The 17048-nt window shown below is 35.4% G+C and overlaps 1 protein-coding gene across 3 annotated transcripts in view; it reads left to right on the top strand.

Moving 5' to 3' along the window:
- CHN1 (chimerin 1) overlaps window positions 1-17048 on the top strand; it is a 145207-nt gene that overhangs the window by 8467 nt on the left and 119692 nt on the right. For all 3 annotated transcript variants that reach the window (XM_048954039.1, XM_048954040.1, XM_048954041.1), the window contains exons 3-10: window positions 1545-1613; window positions 2280-2349; window positions 4697-4793; window positions 7283-7401; window positions 9372-9500; window positions 15182-15360; window positions 15650-15764; window positions 15930-16016. In XM_048954039.1, coding sequence (XP_048809996.1) covers window positions 2302-2349; window positions 4697-4793; window positions 7283-7401; window positions 9372-9500; window positions 15182-15360; window positions 15650-15764; window positions 15930-16016 — 774 coding nt within the window. In that variant the 5' untranslated portion in view covers window positions 1545-1613; window positions 2280-2301. The remainder of the gene's footprint in view (window positions 1-1544; window positions 1614-2279; window positions 2350-4696; window positions 4794-7282; window positions 7402-9371; window positions 9501-15181; window positions 15361-15649; window positions 15765-15929; window positions 16017-17048) is intronic.

The raw sequence follows: 17048 nt of genomic DNA, 5'->3' as shown, positions 1-17048 counted from the left end.
CATCTCTCCCCCTGAAGAGTGGTCATGAATTTGTTTTGTTTGTGATTGTTAATCACAAAGACATTTATTCATCAAACCAAGCGCAGGTTGGAACTAACATTGTTAGATACTTATATAAATATCCATACTTAAAGATGAATGTGTTTCCTTTTGGGGGGGAACCCACAGAGGGGCTAACAGTGCTTGTCATCTCCTGGCTAGTTAGCTGCATTGGTGCTTTCTTTTCTTTTCTTTTTTTTTTTTTTTTTTTTCTTCTCCTCCTGTTACTTGAACTTAAAATGAGATAACTTCAATAATGGGATTAGTTGCTCATCACTTATCTCTGATGTGACAATATAATGTTTTTACATGTGCATTGTCCCTGAACTGTTGTTATTTTGAGTCATTGATGTTACAGCATCCATGTACAGATCTTGTGCACTGTCCAACACAGGTTGACCCAATCCCATCTGTGTCCCTTCTTCCCAAAGTAGAGCGATACCACCTTGCCTGTTGAGAAATGTAGTTGAGAAATGTACTCTCCTTTCTCTTATCCCACCCAGTTGTGTTCTTCCCTAACACAGAACACAATCAGAGCAGACATACCATGCCAGTGGATTAATTTTGGTTTGCTAGAACCAGAAAGGAAGAGGTTGAAGGAAAAGCTTGTGCTAAGGACCAATAGCCAGGAAAGCATAAAAAGTAGCCGAGCCCAGAATGAACCTGAGAGAACTTCCAGCCAAATGGTTCAGGAGCAGAGAGTTGATAATGATGAGATGAAGGACAGTTACACCTGCTGTCCACAGCTTATCGGGTCTACCTTGACCACATTTTCTAATAAGTTAATACAGCATTGTTGACGCTTGATGGAATTATAATTCTTCTTTGTACTGGTATCATGAAAGATTCAAGTAGATGACCACACTGATTTCCAAGTATGGGGTAGAAATGTCTTGCTCTTAGCAAGGTGGAAAGGAGTGTCTGACAGCAGATCTGTCTGAAATTGTTTCCCTTGCTCTGATGTGAGTGCAAACAACGTGTTTCTCTTTATTCTCTTTACCTAAAGCTTCACTGCATACTTTAGAATACCTTATCTTAGATCATCTTTGCTTATTTGAAGAAAAAAAAATGTATTGCATGCCTCCAGCTATGAAAAAAATAATTGGATAAAATGTTAGTTCTTCAGTATTTTAATTCTCCTCAGCAAGTCTCTGAAACTATTAGGATTTTTGTAGCTTTAAGGTTAATTTGTGGACTGATTTTTTTCTTTTAGTGTTGGAGTTCTCACTTAAAAAATAAAGGACTCTAGGTTTTTCTTTTTTTTTACAAGAAAAATATCAATCATGTAGTTTGTCCAAAAAATTTAATTGTAGAAGCAGCTTTTAATGTCTGAGAGAAGTAAAATTAAAGAAGTGGATCTGTTGAGGTAAACGATTCATTTGGCAAAGCTGTAGTGTTTTTTGTTTGAGTTATGAAGGATGGACGTTATATCATGTATCTTTACAAAATCGTGGTTTATTGTATACTTAACAAGCATGGTAATTAATATCTTCTTTCAATTACAGTTCATTGCCATGAAAAGGAGGATATGATAGTTTGCCCTATGAAACAGATTTATGTGTGAAATCTGACAGGTACGTGTTTCAGCATGCTTGATGAGGAAGCAAAACAGCATAAATTAGAATAGTGTCCATTAATTCTTTCTTAAATATTTTTTAGCTTCCTGGTGATTCAGTTATATGGCTGAGATGTTATTAAAGTATATGTGTGTTGTGCAGTTATGTTTTTAAAAGAGTCCATAATGGGCTATGTGGTAGCTTTGCTTTGAGTGAGGGGAAAAAAAAATAGATGATTATGAAAAAGTTTACATGATTATGAAAAAAACTATCTAACCAACCACTTTCATTTGTTGGCACTCAGTCCTCATTATTTATCTGCTGCTTTGTTCTTTTCTTGGCAGGGGGTGGAAGGAATTGGGTAATTATTACAAGATATTTTTGTTTCAGAAACAAATGGTCTTACTGTGTTTTCATAAATGTTTTGCAATTGGTGACATTGTGTACAAACACTTGTCTCTCCAACTGAGTTGCACATTTAAAATCTGTCTCAATTTGATTTTGGCTACAAACTTAGAGAGTTTGTAGTCCAGATGCTACTCATATGCTGGGTATTTAGATTCTTAGTGCTGTTAGAAGGCAGAAGTTATTGCTTGTAGAATATTAAAATTTCCCATGGATGTTGATATATTGATAATTTGCTGCAGTGTTTTTAAAATGCTTCCCACTGTCATTTTAATACAGGTAGCACAACGACCTGTGGAATATGAGTGATGACAAACCCTTTTTATGCACTGCCCCTGGATGTGGCCAGGTAATGGTCTGACTTGAAGTTATTAACATTGATTGAGTAAAAGTAAAACAGTGAAACATGTTTCCAGAGAATGAAGAGAAGAAACTTAATTGGTAGGAAGTACCCATCTTTCCAGTTCTGCTGAAAAGCTGGCGGCAGCAAGAATTTCTAGCATTTAAATTCTCAGTTTATTCAGAAAAATACTAACCATATAATGAAGACAATTTCCTTTTTTGCCCAGTCTTATTTGTTTTCATGAAAAAATGTGTGCAATAGTTGTGCAGGTAACCTACGTTTTTCAGTATATTTCAACATTAATGAGGAGCTCACAGTGAGACTTGCAGGATTTGTGTTTAGTAGCACTAAATGAGCAGAAAACAACAACAACAAAAATAGTTAATGAATGCTTTAATACATGGTCACTTAAAATTTGTCTTACCACTTTCAATTCAGTAACCTGAAAATGAGTGAGTTTACATTATCTGCTGTGTGAGGTTGACATTCCTGCTGCCTTTGTATAGAACCAATTCCTTAAACTGGCTGCATTTTTTTTTTCCATTCTCGTGATGCACTTGAATTGATTTGATTTTGAGGTCAAAATATTTTCATTCTTGTTCTGAAAAGATAGCTTTTTATGATGACTGACAGCATTAATGTTACATTAATGAAGCATTTTGTATTTAGAGTGGGAAAGGACTCAGATTTCTTACCATGTCTTGTATGTTCAGCGACATCAGAATTCGTAGGAGTTGAATACCTTTTTCTAAGCAATATGTTTGTCCCCACCCTGTCTGAATCCAATTTTGATGTAAGCTGTCAGAACTAAATCTCATAGAAGATGCATCGTGGGGCTACAACAATTCTTTATTGAAGTGAAGGAGGAAAGTGAAATTTGTGTCTCAGAGAATGGGCAAAGCTTCTCCAGATGCCAGATCATGCTGTAGAATAGAGATGCTGTTCCTTCCAAATAAATCTGTGTCATGTAGTAGGACGTAGAGGTGTCTTTGAGTTGTAGTGTGATAGAATAATGGTATCCCTGCCTTAGGGTGTATCTAGAGATAAGACATGGGAGCTGTGGATAGTGGCATTTGGAACCCTTGGCAAGCAGAGTCCTAACAGAAGAGCCTGGCCTGTATTGCAGTGTTTTTCAGTAATCTCGCATTTTTAAATCTCCTCTCGACTCCACGTATGCGTGTTCCTTCTCACATAAATATTCTAAAGACAATGCTTGGAGGTCAGTTAAGCTTTCTATATGGTTTTCTGAGAGATGGTGCTTGGCGGGTATCTCTTACAAGTTATATGTGGAGTGACTTAAGCGATTGGGGAAAAATCAGAAATGTTATGGATGAAGTTTTTCACTTGGAGAATGGTGACGCACTGGAACAGGTTGCCCGGAGAGGTTGTGGATGCCCCATCCCTGGAGGCATTCAAGGCCAGGCTGGATGTGGCTCTGGGCAGCCTGGTCTGGTGGTTGGTGGCTCTGCCCACAGTAGGACAGTTGAAACTAGATGATCTTTGAGGTCCTTTTCAACTCAGGCCATTCTATGTGGGCTCCAGATATTTACAAAGAAAAGTAAGAATTAGAATATTTCATTGAATGTAGAAATATACATTTTGGGAAGACTTTTCTTAGAGTATCTCAGCTGAATCACTATCTTTATTCGCAATCAAAGAGGCATAGCAAGTTTCAAGTTAAAAAAATATATATATATTGTACAGTATATAGTTTATCTGCTTGCTGCTTCCTTCATAGAGTGTACACTAAATTGTGGAAGAGTATGCAAAACACTGCTGGGACACTTCTGAAAAGTTGGGAGCTTTTTAAATGCTGATAAGTTGTAATAATTTACAGCCTTTCAGTGGTTTGATGATGTAGCAGTATTTCCCATTCCGTCTGCTTCATGTTAGAAACCTGTAAGGGGCAGGAGTTGCATTTTATTCAGTTATTACACTATTAAATACAGTAAGTCTGTGTTTGTGATTACAGATCAATTCTCATAATTGTGATAAACCAAACAATAATATCAAATAGTGATAATTGCTAAACACTGCCAAGATCTGTTAGCATAGAGAATGGCTGTTTGCTAATGGGAGTCTGCAGTACTCTGAAATGTTACTGTGGACTTTTGATGACTGCAGGTACTTACACTGCCATTTTGCTGATGTTGTTGCTGTTTGGGTACTGTGAACATTATTTGAGTTTTGTCATATTTTTGCTGGTACTGTTGACCAACAAAGTAAGATATTCCAAAGAGTTGTCTATTAACTCAGTAACAACTGTTTAACATGTTATGAAAGTGACTTTCTGTAGAACTGTATTTACTGTGTTTATATTCAAAATTACATTTCTTAACATTTTCTGCCGCAGCGTTTTACCAATGAGGATCATTTGGCTGTCCATAAACATAAACATGAGATGACACTGAAATTTGGTCCGGCTCGTAATGATAGTGTCATCGTGGCTGGTTAGTATAGAATTTCATAACTAGTTTGTTCATTTTTTCTGGTGGAATGTGTGTTCATTTTGGTCTGTTTTCTGTACTTAATGAGTAGATGTGTGTTGTGAGACTGAAATATTTTCTTCATTGTAGTTGTCTGCAAAGTGTTTTGTAAATGCTTTCCTGTATCATTAAATTTTCTAAAAATCTGCTTTTTAACTTTATTTAGATCTGATACATGATAAATTTTTTTTCCGGATATCAATACTTTAATAATTGATTAAATTGTGTAGTAAGTGTTCAATAAGAACCAACACTAGTAAAGGCTGTGCCTAACAGGTCTGTCACTAGGTTGTACCATATTTAAGGCTTACAGTTTAATTGGGATTGCTTGTCCCTGAAATTTAAAATATGTTATGTTTTTACGTGCTGTGATGACATTAGGAGAGTGAGTTAGTAACTACAAGGAAGATAACAGTAATTATTTGAAGTGTTTTTAAATTCCAACTACTGTTATTGTATTTCCACCTCTGAATTCATGGTGGTAAGTAACTTTTTTGTTTGTTCAGGCTCAGAAGTAATCACCAAGGGATCATAATGTACTTTAAAGCTCTTCAATGAAGACAGCACGTGCTAATTGCAAAATTATAGTCAAACGTTTTTTTCAGTGGTAGAACAGTGTAAATGGATGTTGCGAACACTTTCAGACATTTACAGAGTATCTTTGTTTTAAGAAGCTAACTTACTAGGACGAGGAGGCAAAAAGAAGTTACTGTTACAATAGCAGTTACATTTTGGTATTCTAGACACAGTTCTCAACTATTAAACCATAAGAAAGAAGGCCTGTCCCTGATCAGATGTGTGAGAACAAAACTGTGATGCCATTCTGTCTCTTTGCAACTACATTTCAGTACATGAACTGTAGTTATAACTGCTTGGTTACATTAGTGAAGATGTACATAATAATGCTAATGGTATTTCAGATGAAGTTACTTTGTAACAGATGACCCAGTGATAGTAGTGAAATAGAGGAATTTACATAGTAAATTTATAGAAAACCTCTTTTGGGACTGCCTCAGGCAGTAGTAAGCAGGGTGCCAGGAGTCTTAGAACTGCAGCTCAATTCCACAATTACAAGATCCAATGAAGTCTTTTGTACAATATTATATCTCCTGTTATCGTGTTTCACACACTTGGAATTGATTACTCTCATTTTCACAACATTAGAAGAAAGAAAGAGACTGTCTGTGAGCTGTGAATGCACTTTTTAAAAAAAATTAAAGCCTTTGTGTAGGTCTTGCCTTTGAAACTAGAGGCTGCTAGCTCACCAAAGTGATGTGCTGTAGTTGACTGGCTCTTGAGAAAAACTCCCTGTGGTTGATGGATGTGGACAGAAGAAATCTTTGATATCCTTCCAGCGCTGTAAGGGGTTAGCGGTCTGCAGACTTGAACTACTTGTCTCCAGCAGGTGGAGTATGCCTTGTGGCTGGTTTTCCTGCAGGACAGAAAGGAGCGTGCTTTCAAGGCAAAACAGTGTTTTTAACCACATCATCTATTCCTTTCCCTCATCTGTGTTTTTCAGAATGAAACAGTTTTCCTTGTTTCTAATCAAGAGTCTAGTTTTCTATGAAAATGACAGTGTTGGCTTCAAAAATCAAGCATATTAATGTAAATCCCGTATGTTGCTATGTTTTGTAATGCAACTGCTTTTTATTGATATCTGTGTGGTGCTGGCTGGCAAGGAATGAGAAGATAATTCTGTCTGAAATGAGCAAATTCTGTGAAAGGCTGATAGGAAAAAAGAACTGCTGTACAGTTGCTACCATGAGATTTTGGGTTTATACTTTCATTCCCAATAGATGCACCAAAATACTTGGTATCAAAGCACTAGTTTTGCCATTCTTTTTGTTATGTGCTGCATCTTTTGAGAGTGTTACTAGAGTATACATGATCAGGAAATCAGCACAAATCTTTAAGGTTTTGTTCTTTTAACCAGTCTTCAAAATAAATAATTAACAGTTAACAGGCAACTGACTATGAGCATCCTAAACATACAAAAATACCCTTGCTTTTCATGTATTTAGTTTTCTGAACAAAAGGGAAGTAATTTTGAAGTGAATTGCTAAATGATGAATGTATTAATACTTCAAGCCAACTATAAAGCTAGTTAAAGTAAATAACCCCATTGATATCATCTTTATGTAGGCAAAATACAGATTTCTTAAATATATAAATTTCCTTGGTATCATATTGATTTTAAGTTAGAAGAAATCCTTTGTAGCATAAAACTCACTGAGGCTTATGAATAGTTATCTGAATAAATTCAGATTTTTTTGAATGTAATTTAGTTGGCCTGGGCTAGTTTTTAGTAAAAGTTGTGTGTTTTTATAATTACAAATCAGTATCTTGATATTTTGGTACTGTCTCCTTTTACTTTGAAAATTATTTACAAAGTGTGTGTTCTCAAATAGTATTTTAAAAGTAAAATTGTGTGGTTTATGTAAACTTAATTTCAGATCAGACACCAACACCAACTAGATTCTTGAAGAACTGTGAAGAAGTTGGCTTATTCAATGAATTAGCAAGCCCTTTTGAAAATGAGTTTAAAAAGGCTTCTGAAGATGACATTAAGAAAGTAAGTTCATGTAAATTTTCTTTTCAGTCCTGCTGTTCAATTGAGAAAAGCAAATCTGAGTTTATATGTTGTCTTTTAAACTATACCAGAAGTTGTTGGCCAGCTGCCCATGTATAATCTTCTATGGGGAGAATACAGAGGTTAAGATTACTTTTCTGCAGGTTAGTTTACGTGAGAAGAATGGAACACACTGATTTTGTCTGAATTCTCTAAGTATCTTGCCTGTGTATCTGTTGAAGTTCACCATTAGCTTGATTGAAATTTCATTCGGCTCCAAATAATTTTTAAAAGTCTGAAAATTAATGAATTTTGCAGAAAGACATTTGAGAAGAAAGAAGTGAAAACAATAGTATTAAATACTCTAACAATTCAGCACAACCACTAAATTTGGAAATGTCAGTAATTTGATAACAATTGTGTTTGCTTTGTCAGTTAAATAATCATTTTTACCTAGAAATTACTGATCACAACCTAAACATCTGCATTGCTTTTTTTTACAGTACACTAAAATCTAAGCAGAATTTACAGTTTCTGTTCAGCATTTGATGTTCTTTCATGAGGAACTGTCCTTAAGTTTAAACATGCTTTCTCCTATTTCTTCTATAACTTGCTTGCCCTAACTAGTTTAGGGCCCAAGCGTATAAACACTTCTGCAAATGAAAATTTTTTATTGTGTCCCCTTTGAATGATTTTATCTTTGCCTGATTGTAAGCTTTAACTTCTACAGACAGTGACATTAAAAATTAAGTAAAGTCTCTTTTATGTATGTATGTCTCTTTATGTATGTAGACTTTACAGAATCAGTGTCTGGTTACTCTCTGTTTCAGTAAAGATTTTAGTAGGCACTTGTGAACAGGTCTCATTTCTGTGTGTTCTTGATGAAAACTCACCTTTGCTTTGAGCTCACAACTGTGCCAAATCTTTTTTAATTGGTGCACAGTAACTTTCTTAAAATCATGTGAATGATAAAACAAATTCTGTTTTTGATTCTGACTTGACTTTCTTTGTAATTGACCACTTTCTTGGAGGAGGTTACAGTTATTGCAGAGTATTTAAAACATTTCAACAACTTTTAAAATTGATAATTGTTTTCCAAGCTGACAAGAAGAAACACAGTTGTGCTGTATATCTTTGATAACATAAATAAACAAGAATGGCAAGGGGTAGAAAAAATTACCCTGATAGCAATTCTTCCTAAGGATTTTTTAAAGTAGTTTTTCTGTAGTGTTTCACATTCAGCTGTAATGTGCAAAAAGGTTCCACCTTTAGCAATTTTTCCTTCTTTTTAATAACCTATTCAGTAAAAAAAATAGAAATGAAATAGAAAAAAAAAAAAAGCACCTAGAAGAATAATAATGGAATATGAGCTCTGGGGGAACTCTCTTTCAAATGTGTTTGGACAACAGGTTAGATGGTAGTACAGGTTTTCGAGTCAATACACTGCTTTAAGTATTTTTATAACTGAATTTCTTTGCAGCATTTCAGATGTTCTGGTGGACTTTATGTGTGTAGCAATATAAAACTTTTTCAGCAATTATTATCTGCACCAAGTTTGAAATGACAAGTCCATCCATCATAGCTTTTTTTCTACTTTGAAAATGAAGTTAAGATTTTACACTTAGCGGCGTGTGATGTCATTTATAGGGGGATTGTATCGTAAGCGTAGCCTTTAAGTTTAGTGCTGTCCTTCCTCAATTATAACTCTCCTGTGAATCTTGGGAAAGAAGAACTTCAGAAAAGTGTTTAATCTGGCAATGGAAATTGAAACACAGTCTTAGTGAAAATTGGTGTTTATACAGATGCTGGAAAAAGTAGGTTTGACTGCTGACACATCTGCATCAAGATCTTCAAACATCAGCACCTCACTGTTATTATTATAATAAAGCTAATATTTCTCCTTAGATACTTGTATTTTCTTACATATTTTATTTTTTTAGTGATTTTTTTTTTTTTTACACTATTACTTTTAGATGCCTCTAGATCTGTCTCCTCTTGCAACACCAATTATAAGAAACAAAATTGAAGAACCTTCTGTTGTAGAGACAACTCATCAAGATAGTCCTTTACCTCATCCAGAGTCTACTACCAATGATGAAAAGGTCAGGATTGTTTTTTTATTGTTGGAATTCGTTATCTGAATCTTCTGATGGTCTTTAGTCTTCTTGTACATGTTGATACCCATGCTACTTAACTGGCTGAAAGTGAAAGACTTTGTTAACCACATTTTCTGGAAACGTACTTAATTTGTTCAATTCCTTAGTTAGCTTTGCTCAGCACAATTTTCTATTTGCCTCACAGTAGTTTTCAGTAAAACTACAAAGGAAATCAGATTTAGTATTGCTGCTACGTTAAAAAAGTCTTAACTGGGCTCTTTATCCTTTTTTTATGCATCATCAGATGGTAGTCCTGAAAAAGCAAATGAAGTGTAGCTTGAGACTCCGTGTGTACGTTTTTGTATTTATTCTGTGTTTTCTCATGAATTGTTTTGTGCAGCAGCATGGGGTGTTCCATAAAAATGTACAAGGGTCAAATGGGTGGTCTTTCAAAATTAAGCAGGAAAACTGTATTTCAAAATCCATACCCTTTCAGCTATATCAGTATGTTTAAAAACAGTGATGTGGGGCAGTTGCTTGTTTAGTGTTTACCTGAAGGCTGGATTTGTGAGGTATTGTCTGTCTCAAGAGAATGTTGTAATTAAATCCATTTCAGAACTACTGCTCTGGCAGTACTAAAAAGAAATAGTTTGATAATAAGATTGATATGTAACTTGCAGTGTTTTCATCATATGAAGTTCTCTTGGAGCGCATGAAATTGAGCAAAATTAATGGAATGAATTAATTATTCAATCAAGTAGGAATGGAAATAAAAATATAAGGAGGAAAGCATAGTAAGCAACCTGGTTGCTATACTCAGGTTTTCTATGCACATCACTGGTGGTCAATCTGCATTTGAGGGACTTAAATGCCTTGTTTCCAAAAATTAGTGGACTTATTTGGGATTACGAGATAATTCATATTGAAAGGGACCGTAAGGCATTTCTATTCCAACTTCCTGCTCAAAGCAGAGTTTAGATCTGAGACCAGACCGAGAGACTCAGGACTTTATGCAGTCCAATCTTGAAACTTCCAAGAAGGGAGAATGCACAATGTCTCTGCTTAATACATTCCAATGCCAGACTGTCCTTGTGAAGGTAATGCTATTCTTTGTATCCAGCTTACCGCTTCCAATTGCACCACTTCTCTTATCCTCCCAACAGACAGTGTATGTGACAGAAAGTCAAGAGAGTTCCAGTAGAGAATTGTCTTCAGAAGGCTATGCTGACTTTTATAAATTAGGAAAGATGAGTAATTGTGCTTATCGAAGCAATCATGTAGTCAAAAATAGTAAAACTGGTTTAAAAGAATACACATAAGAGCTTCTTTGATCAAGCATATCATAGTCCAAATCTTAAATCTTCTTCTTTATTACGTAGTTTGGAGAGGTTAGTTTGTTTTTGTCTGCAAATAATTATTCTAAGTGCTCAAGTCTTGGCAGGAGAAAATATAAACGTCTTATTTTACAGTAGTGGTTCAGTATCTCATTAGCATCATTACAAGTGCAAATTGTATCTAAATGCCTGGCAGTGCTTATAAACTTATTCATTATGTAATTTCAGTGTTGTCACTGTAACAGTGCTGAAGTGAAAAGCTGCTGCAGCTTAATGTTGTTTTGATGTCTGATTGTAGAGACAAGCTGAGCAAGGATGAGGGTGCTGCTTGGAGTGTGCTGCTGCTGAATGTGGCCTGCAGAAGTTGAGAAATGTGAGCAGAGTGTTGCTGTTTTCTCAGTTAGATTTTTATATTCTCCTTCTATAGGTGTGTTGAAGGAGGGAAGGTTTGTTGCTTTTCTTCAGGGCATAGCTGGTTTTAAAATTATTTTATTAAATTATGCCATCGTAACCATCCCCTTGGCTGAATATGTTTTAGTAGTCTTAAACGGTCACAGTTAATGTATGTGGAAGAAGGTTCTCATTTTCTTTGTAGTTGTCAAAGGAATTTCTTAGACACTCTTCAAAATTATGCTTCATCCTATTTTTAGTATTCTAGGAGAGTTTTCTTAGTTCCACGAAGCTTCAGTAGCAGTTGTTATTCTATGTAGAATAGACTAAGATACCATTATAAGTACCTAAAGTCTTTTAGCCATAAAATAATAAGCAAATAAAGGTTAACTTCTTATTTCAGAGTTTCCAAGCTCATTATAGTTTCTTATTAACGATATTTTAGAAGGAGACCCTCAACAGAGTTTCTCAAGTTGTTCTTCTTGTTGTTGACAGGTAGCTAATTCCCTAAACTAATTATTTCAAAGCCATTTGTTTTCTTAGTGTTAATCAATTACAGCAATAGTTCTGGCCATCTGCCTTTCTGTATAAAGAATTCCAAGTGTTCATTGATTGTATCAGGAAGTTTTTGCACGATATTTGCTTTTAGATTCAAAATACTTGCAAATATGCAAGTATTGAAAACAAATGTAAAAATATAATTATCATCCTCTGTAAAATGTTTTCTGAACTTCAGTGGTTTTTAGTTTCAAGAATAAAAGGATGGGAGAGGTCCTTTCAATAAATCTTCAGTATCTTTGAATAGACTTAAACTTCTTTTTCTTTTACAGGTGGGTAAAATCTCTTAAGGTCGTGATTCTGCCAACTTATCTTTATTTTTTTTTTGTCCTTGTTCTTTAGCAGAATTTACAGACTACCCTATTTTAGACAAAATTTACACTTCATAAGAACAATTCTTTGGCTAGTGAGTATCTTTATTGGAGTGGTGTGCCTGTGGGTTTTTATATGTTGATAAAATGACAGTTTCTGGTAGATCCAATGCATCTCCAGCTTACATTATTGCAGCATTGTTTAAGTAATTAGCACGTTTATGTTTTCCAGAGTTAAACTTAATGTGTGTTAGTGTGAGAAGAGGAAATTGAAAATACTTTGTTTTCAACTGAATAAACATGTTATTCTTTGAATGTTTGGTGATCATTTCTGTTCTTCTAAACAAAGCACCGTATTTAAGATAGGCTGTATTTAATAGAGTTGTGTTCGCATGAGGTTTCTGTTCTCAGAATTTCTTAGAATTAAGTTATGTTACTAGACTGATCTTTGGTTGCTGAAATACATTTACCATGGAGTACTTGGTGTGAAAGTTGCAAATTACCTTTCTCCAGGTAGACACTCCAGGAAGAGATTGTTTACAGTCAATCTTTATTAGGACGCTCACCAGTTAAGCTGTTATCAATAGCCAATGTTCACACTGTAACTTACAGCATTGCATAGTTGAAGCAGAAGTTGGGAGGCCAGTCGCAGCTGCTGGCTCGTAAGTGGAAGGTTGTAGTGATGGAAGGTTAGGTGGCTGTTTGGCAAGTCTTTTAGGGGGTCCATTCTTTCATCGAGCCCATATCATCCTGTAGTCTTTGCTTGCTCATAGCAGCCACCAAGTTTGTGGACGTTACCTGAATCATACAGCATGTTGACATGGGTGCTGTGCGCACCCCGGTGACCATGTGCAGATTCAGCTGCTCTTCTGAGTTTATCCATTCTTACAAATTCAACAGGGCTGTTTTTCTCTGGAGCTTATCAGTTTTTCACATGCTGCCTTTTCTCTGCACGTTTCTCTCCTTAGACCGTTGTATTCTAGAGCTATTGCCCGATCTGTTCACACAGGTACTTAAAAAGCTCCCACATACCCATACAGAAAAGGGTCTGTTCTGGCAGTACTGTTACTGAGAAGGTATGAATATCTGCACGAGTGCATTTTTGTCTTTAAGTTGTAACGCACCATGGCTCTGTGACTATAGCTACCTGTTTGTTATTTTTCACCTTTTTTTAGAAAGTAGTATTACTTTGTCACGAGTATTCACTCTGTGGTGCTCATATACCTGCATTTATATTTATATGCGTATATATTTGTGGTTGCTGTATATGAAGATGTTTCTGGTGAAAAAGCAAAAAAAACCCAAGCTTCTTAAAGCTGTTGGTTCTGCTACATATGGCAAAGATGGGTGTTCCTGTGTTCAAGTCCTACAGTAGGAACAGACTTTGTGGTGACTCTGCTAACCTACTTGGTTGCACTAACAATGCTGGTAGTAGTGGCAAGCAGCAGGTAGGAGAAAAATGAAACAGAAACAAGTGAAGAATGGCACAATGCTATATTTTCAGTTAACTCTTGCTAGATTCAGGGCAAATGTTCTCCCCTTCTGCCTTCCTCTAATTTCTTACAGTCAATAAGCTAGTCTGCTTTCTGTGGCTCTTCTCAGAGAATAAGATCTGCACAGCTGTTACATCAAATTCCTCATTTGTGAAGAAGTGTTCAACCCTGTCCTAAGAATATGCCTCTTCCTATTTCTTTTCTTTTTCTTTAATTCCATACTGTACTTCTGTTTTCTTTGGGCACTCGTCCATAACCTTAGGTACTGTGTTCAAGTTTTGTAACGTATCATTTCGCTAGATTGATATTGATGCTTAAAAAAAAAAAAAATAAAAAATTATGTATTGTTGTCTTCCTTGCTATATTTCTGTTGTTCTCCCAAAACTCTCTCACCGTGAATAGGCTCTTTTAGGTCCCTGGGGGAAAAAGATGAATGAATTAATGAACCCTGATGTCAAATCTAGCCTGTGTATTTCGAAGGGGAGGAAAATTCATTACTGAAGTTTTTTTGTTTCTTTTTTTAAAGCCCACATTTTGCTAGCCCATATACAGTTCTGTAAAGTACTTGAATGCTTATTTTCCAGGGAATGTACACAAAAAACAAAAACAAAAAAACTAAGATGGCTAAGACGGTACTTCAAGCTTTGTTAATAAATATTAATAACTTGAGTTGAATTCCTGTCAATACACACTGTGTGACATCCGTGTGAGAAGTTCTATTTGAAATAATGTCTCACAGCAGAGCAACTAAAATAAGCTGGTCTCAAGAGTGTAGCTTTGTGCCCTGGACTGTAGAGTTAGTGTGAAAATACCAAATAACTTCAAAAAAGTCCCATGTAAAGACAATCTGAAGTCTGACCATATGAAAGCTTTCCTGAGAAGGAAGGCACTGGTTTTGGTAAGGCATTTCTGGTTTCACTGGGTTACTTGTACTATGTTGCGCCTCATAATGTGTGCTACCTGATTGCTAAGCTAAGAATTGCAGTGAGTGTTGTCTGTTACCTAGTTGTAGCCAGGAAATTCAATTCCTGTGCTCAGATCCTTTTCTCTGTGTCAGGATATCCAAATATTTGTCATAGCTCTCCATGTAACATTCCAGGGAGCTGTTACTGCATAACGCTCTACTTACAAAGCATATATAAGTCATGTATAAAGGAGCATAAATTGTTTTTTTTCCCTTTTTCTAGAAAATAAACCTATTTTGTTTTTGTTTAAAGATGATACAATAGCTGAATTTGAAATGTTCGTAAGAACACCATGAAATGTTTTATTCGTTGTGGGTGCAATGGTGCAGATAGCGCCAGTGAGTTTCTTGCTATAAAAATATTTAACTAATAATTAGGTTTGATCGGATATTAATTGTAACTTTATCATAAATAGAGCCAAGAGTGGTCATAAAACTAAAATAACTCTAGTATTTCATTTTTGTGATTAAAATAATTAATCTGAAGATTTTTAATTTTTTTTTAAATGTACAACTGATTCTTCTTGCTGATTCAGATGCTGGAGAACTTCTGATACGTTCTTTTAAATTAAATTCCTTTTATGATCGCAATTCATGGTGCATAACTATTTTTCAAACTGATTTGGTTTCTCCTCAGGAAGTGTCACTGCAGCAGACTGCGCAGCCCACATCAACGATAGTTCGTCCAGCATCGCTACAGGTTCCTAACGTTCTACTTACGAGTTCTGACTCCAGCGTTATTATTCAGCAGGCAATACCGTCACCAACGTCCAGTACTGTTATTACCCAGGCTCCATCCTCTAACAGACCAATAGTGTAAGTCACATAAAACTTGGTGTAATGCTTTCTTACAGATTCTAGAAAGATTGTCTTGCTAACTGTCAGTTATTGTTTCTTTGGTTATTATACAACTTTGAGACAGTTGGGTGAAAGTGGTGCTTCTGTACATGTGAAATACTATTCCATGTTCTTCACGTCACCAGGTTCATGTTTAATCTCTAAATATTACATTAAAACTGTTCATATAGGCATATATTTATACAATGTATAAGGTTGTTCTCTTCTCTGGATAAGTTTTCTCTAATACATGTAATTCCTTTTTCAGTCCAGTTCCAGGCCCATTTCCACTGCTGTTACATCTTCCTAATGGACAAACCATGCCTGTTGCTATTCCTGCATCTATTACAAATTCTAATGTACATGTCCCTGCTGCAGTTCCAGTAAGTAAGCATGATGTTACATTAATTTGAAAGTGTAGCAGGTTTGCGTAAGTGCAGCATAGAACTTGAAACAGCTGTTTTGGTTTCAGAGGGTAGTGGTGTCAAATACTCTGTATTATGATAACATACTCAGGCTTTCTTCATTTTTATACTTTATCTGGTCAGCTTGTTAGACCTGTCACCATGGTGCCTAGTATCCCAGGAATCCCAGGGCCTTCCTCCCCACAGCCAGTGCAGTCTGAGGCTAAATTGGTAAGTGAAAAACTCCATTATTCCTCAAGACTAACTTGAGAAATTGATTAAATTTTATTGCTTTTTAGAATGGCTTTAGTTTTCTTTTGTTAGTCTAAAAACTGCAACTACAAATTTAATGAAACTGAAGAATAGCTGCATTTGGATTATAATTATTTTAAATTCCGGTGTATGTCTTTCTTTTAAATGGTCTTCAAATGAACACTTTCTTGCTTCTTGCATTGGAGGATTAGAAATGTTAGTAGTTAAAATAAAGACAAATACAGTAGCTTGTAGATGGTGAACATCATCTTTGGAGAAGCAGAATGTAGTTCTTCCTGAAAGATGTGATGTTTCTTGGTTTAAAAAAAATCTAGGAAAAGAAAGTGCAAGTTAACAATGTTTTCAGACTCTCTAATATAATCCAGTTGACAAATTTTTTTGTAATATGCTGCTGACATACTTTAGAAGTTGTATTGTGTGTTTTCGGTTGTGTGTGGGCTGTTTTGTTCAGGGCGTATTGTATGGGGAAATTGTGAGTAAAACAGGCAGAGATTTAAAAAGAAAAAAAAAATAGTAATCAAGTTATGCTGGTAGTTTGAATTAAAAACTATCAGTTGCTTTGCTGTTTTTGCTAGCTTTTTCTTATTGCCCCAACTATTTTAATAACATATTATTAGTAGCAATTAACCCACTTATCTAGGTATCAACAGAAATGTAAAATGCTTTTGTCTTGTGAAGCAGTGTTCCTCTTTTGAGGAACTAAAAAAGAATCAAGAATACCTGCTAGATTTTTTATTATTATTATTTTGTACAGCAATATTGTTGAGTGGGAGGATGATCTTAGCATTCTTTGTCTTATTTCTCTTTACCTTTTCTTAGCCGTTCTCCTTCCCAAACTTTTCTTAATTCTGTCAGGTTATCCTTTCAGTTTCATTAAAATAGTGTAGAGAGGAACAGAAAGGATAAAAGTCTCTTTCTGTTCATCCTTATCCCACTAGGAATGTGGAATCACAGAATTGCTTGGCTGGGAAGGAGTCTTAAAGCCCATCC

This window comes from Lagopus muta, chromosome 8 (genome assembly GCF_023343835.1).
Source record: "Lagopus muta isolate bLagMut1 chromosome 8, bLagMut1 primary, whole genome shotgun sequence".
NCBI lineage: Eukaryota > Metazoa > Chordata > Aves > Galliformes > Phasianidae > Lagopus > Lagopus muta.
Note: the sequence above shows the minus strand (reverse complement) of the source record. Positions and strands in the feature narration are given on the sequence as shown.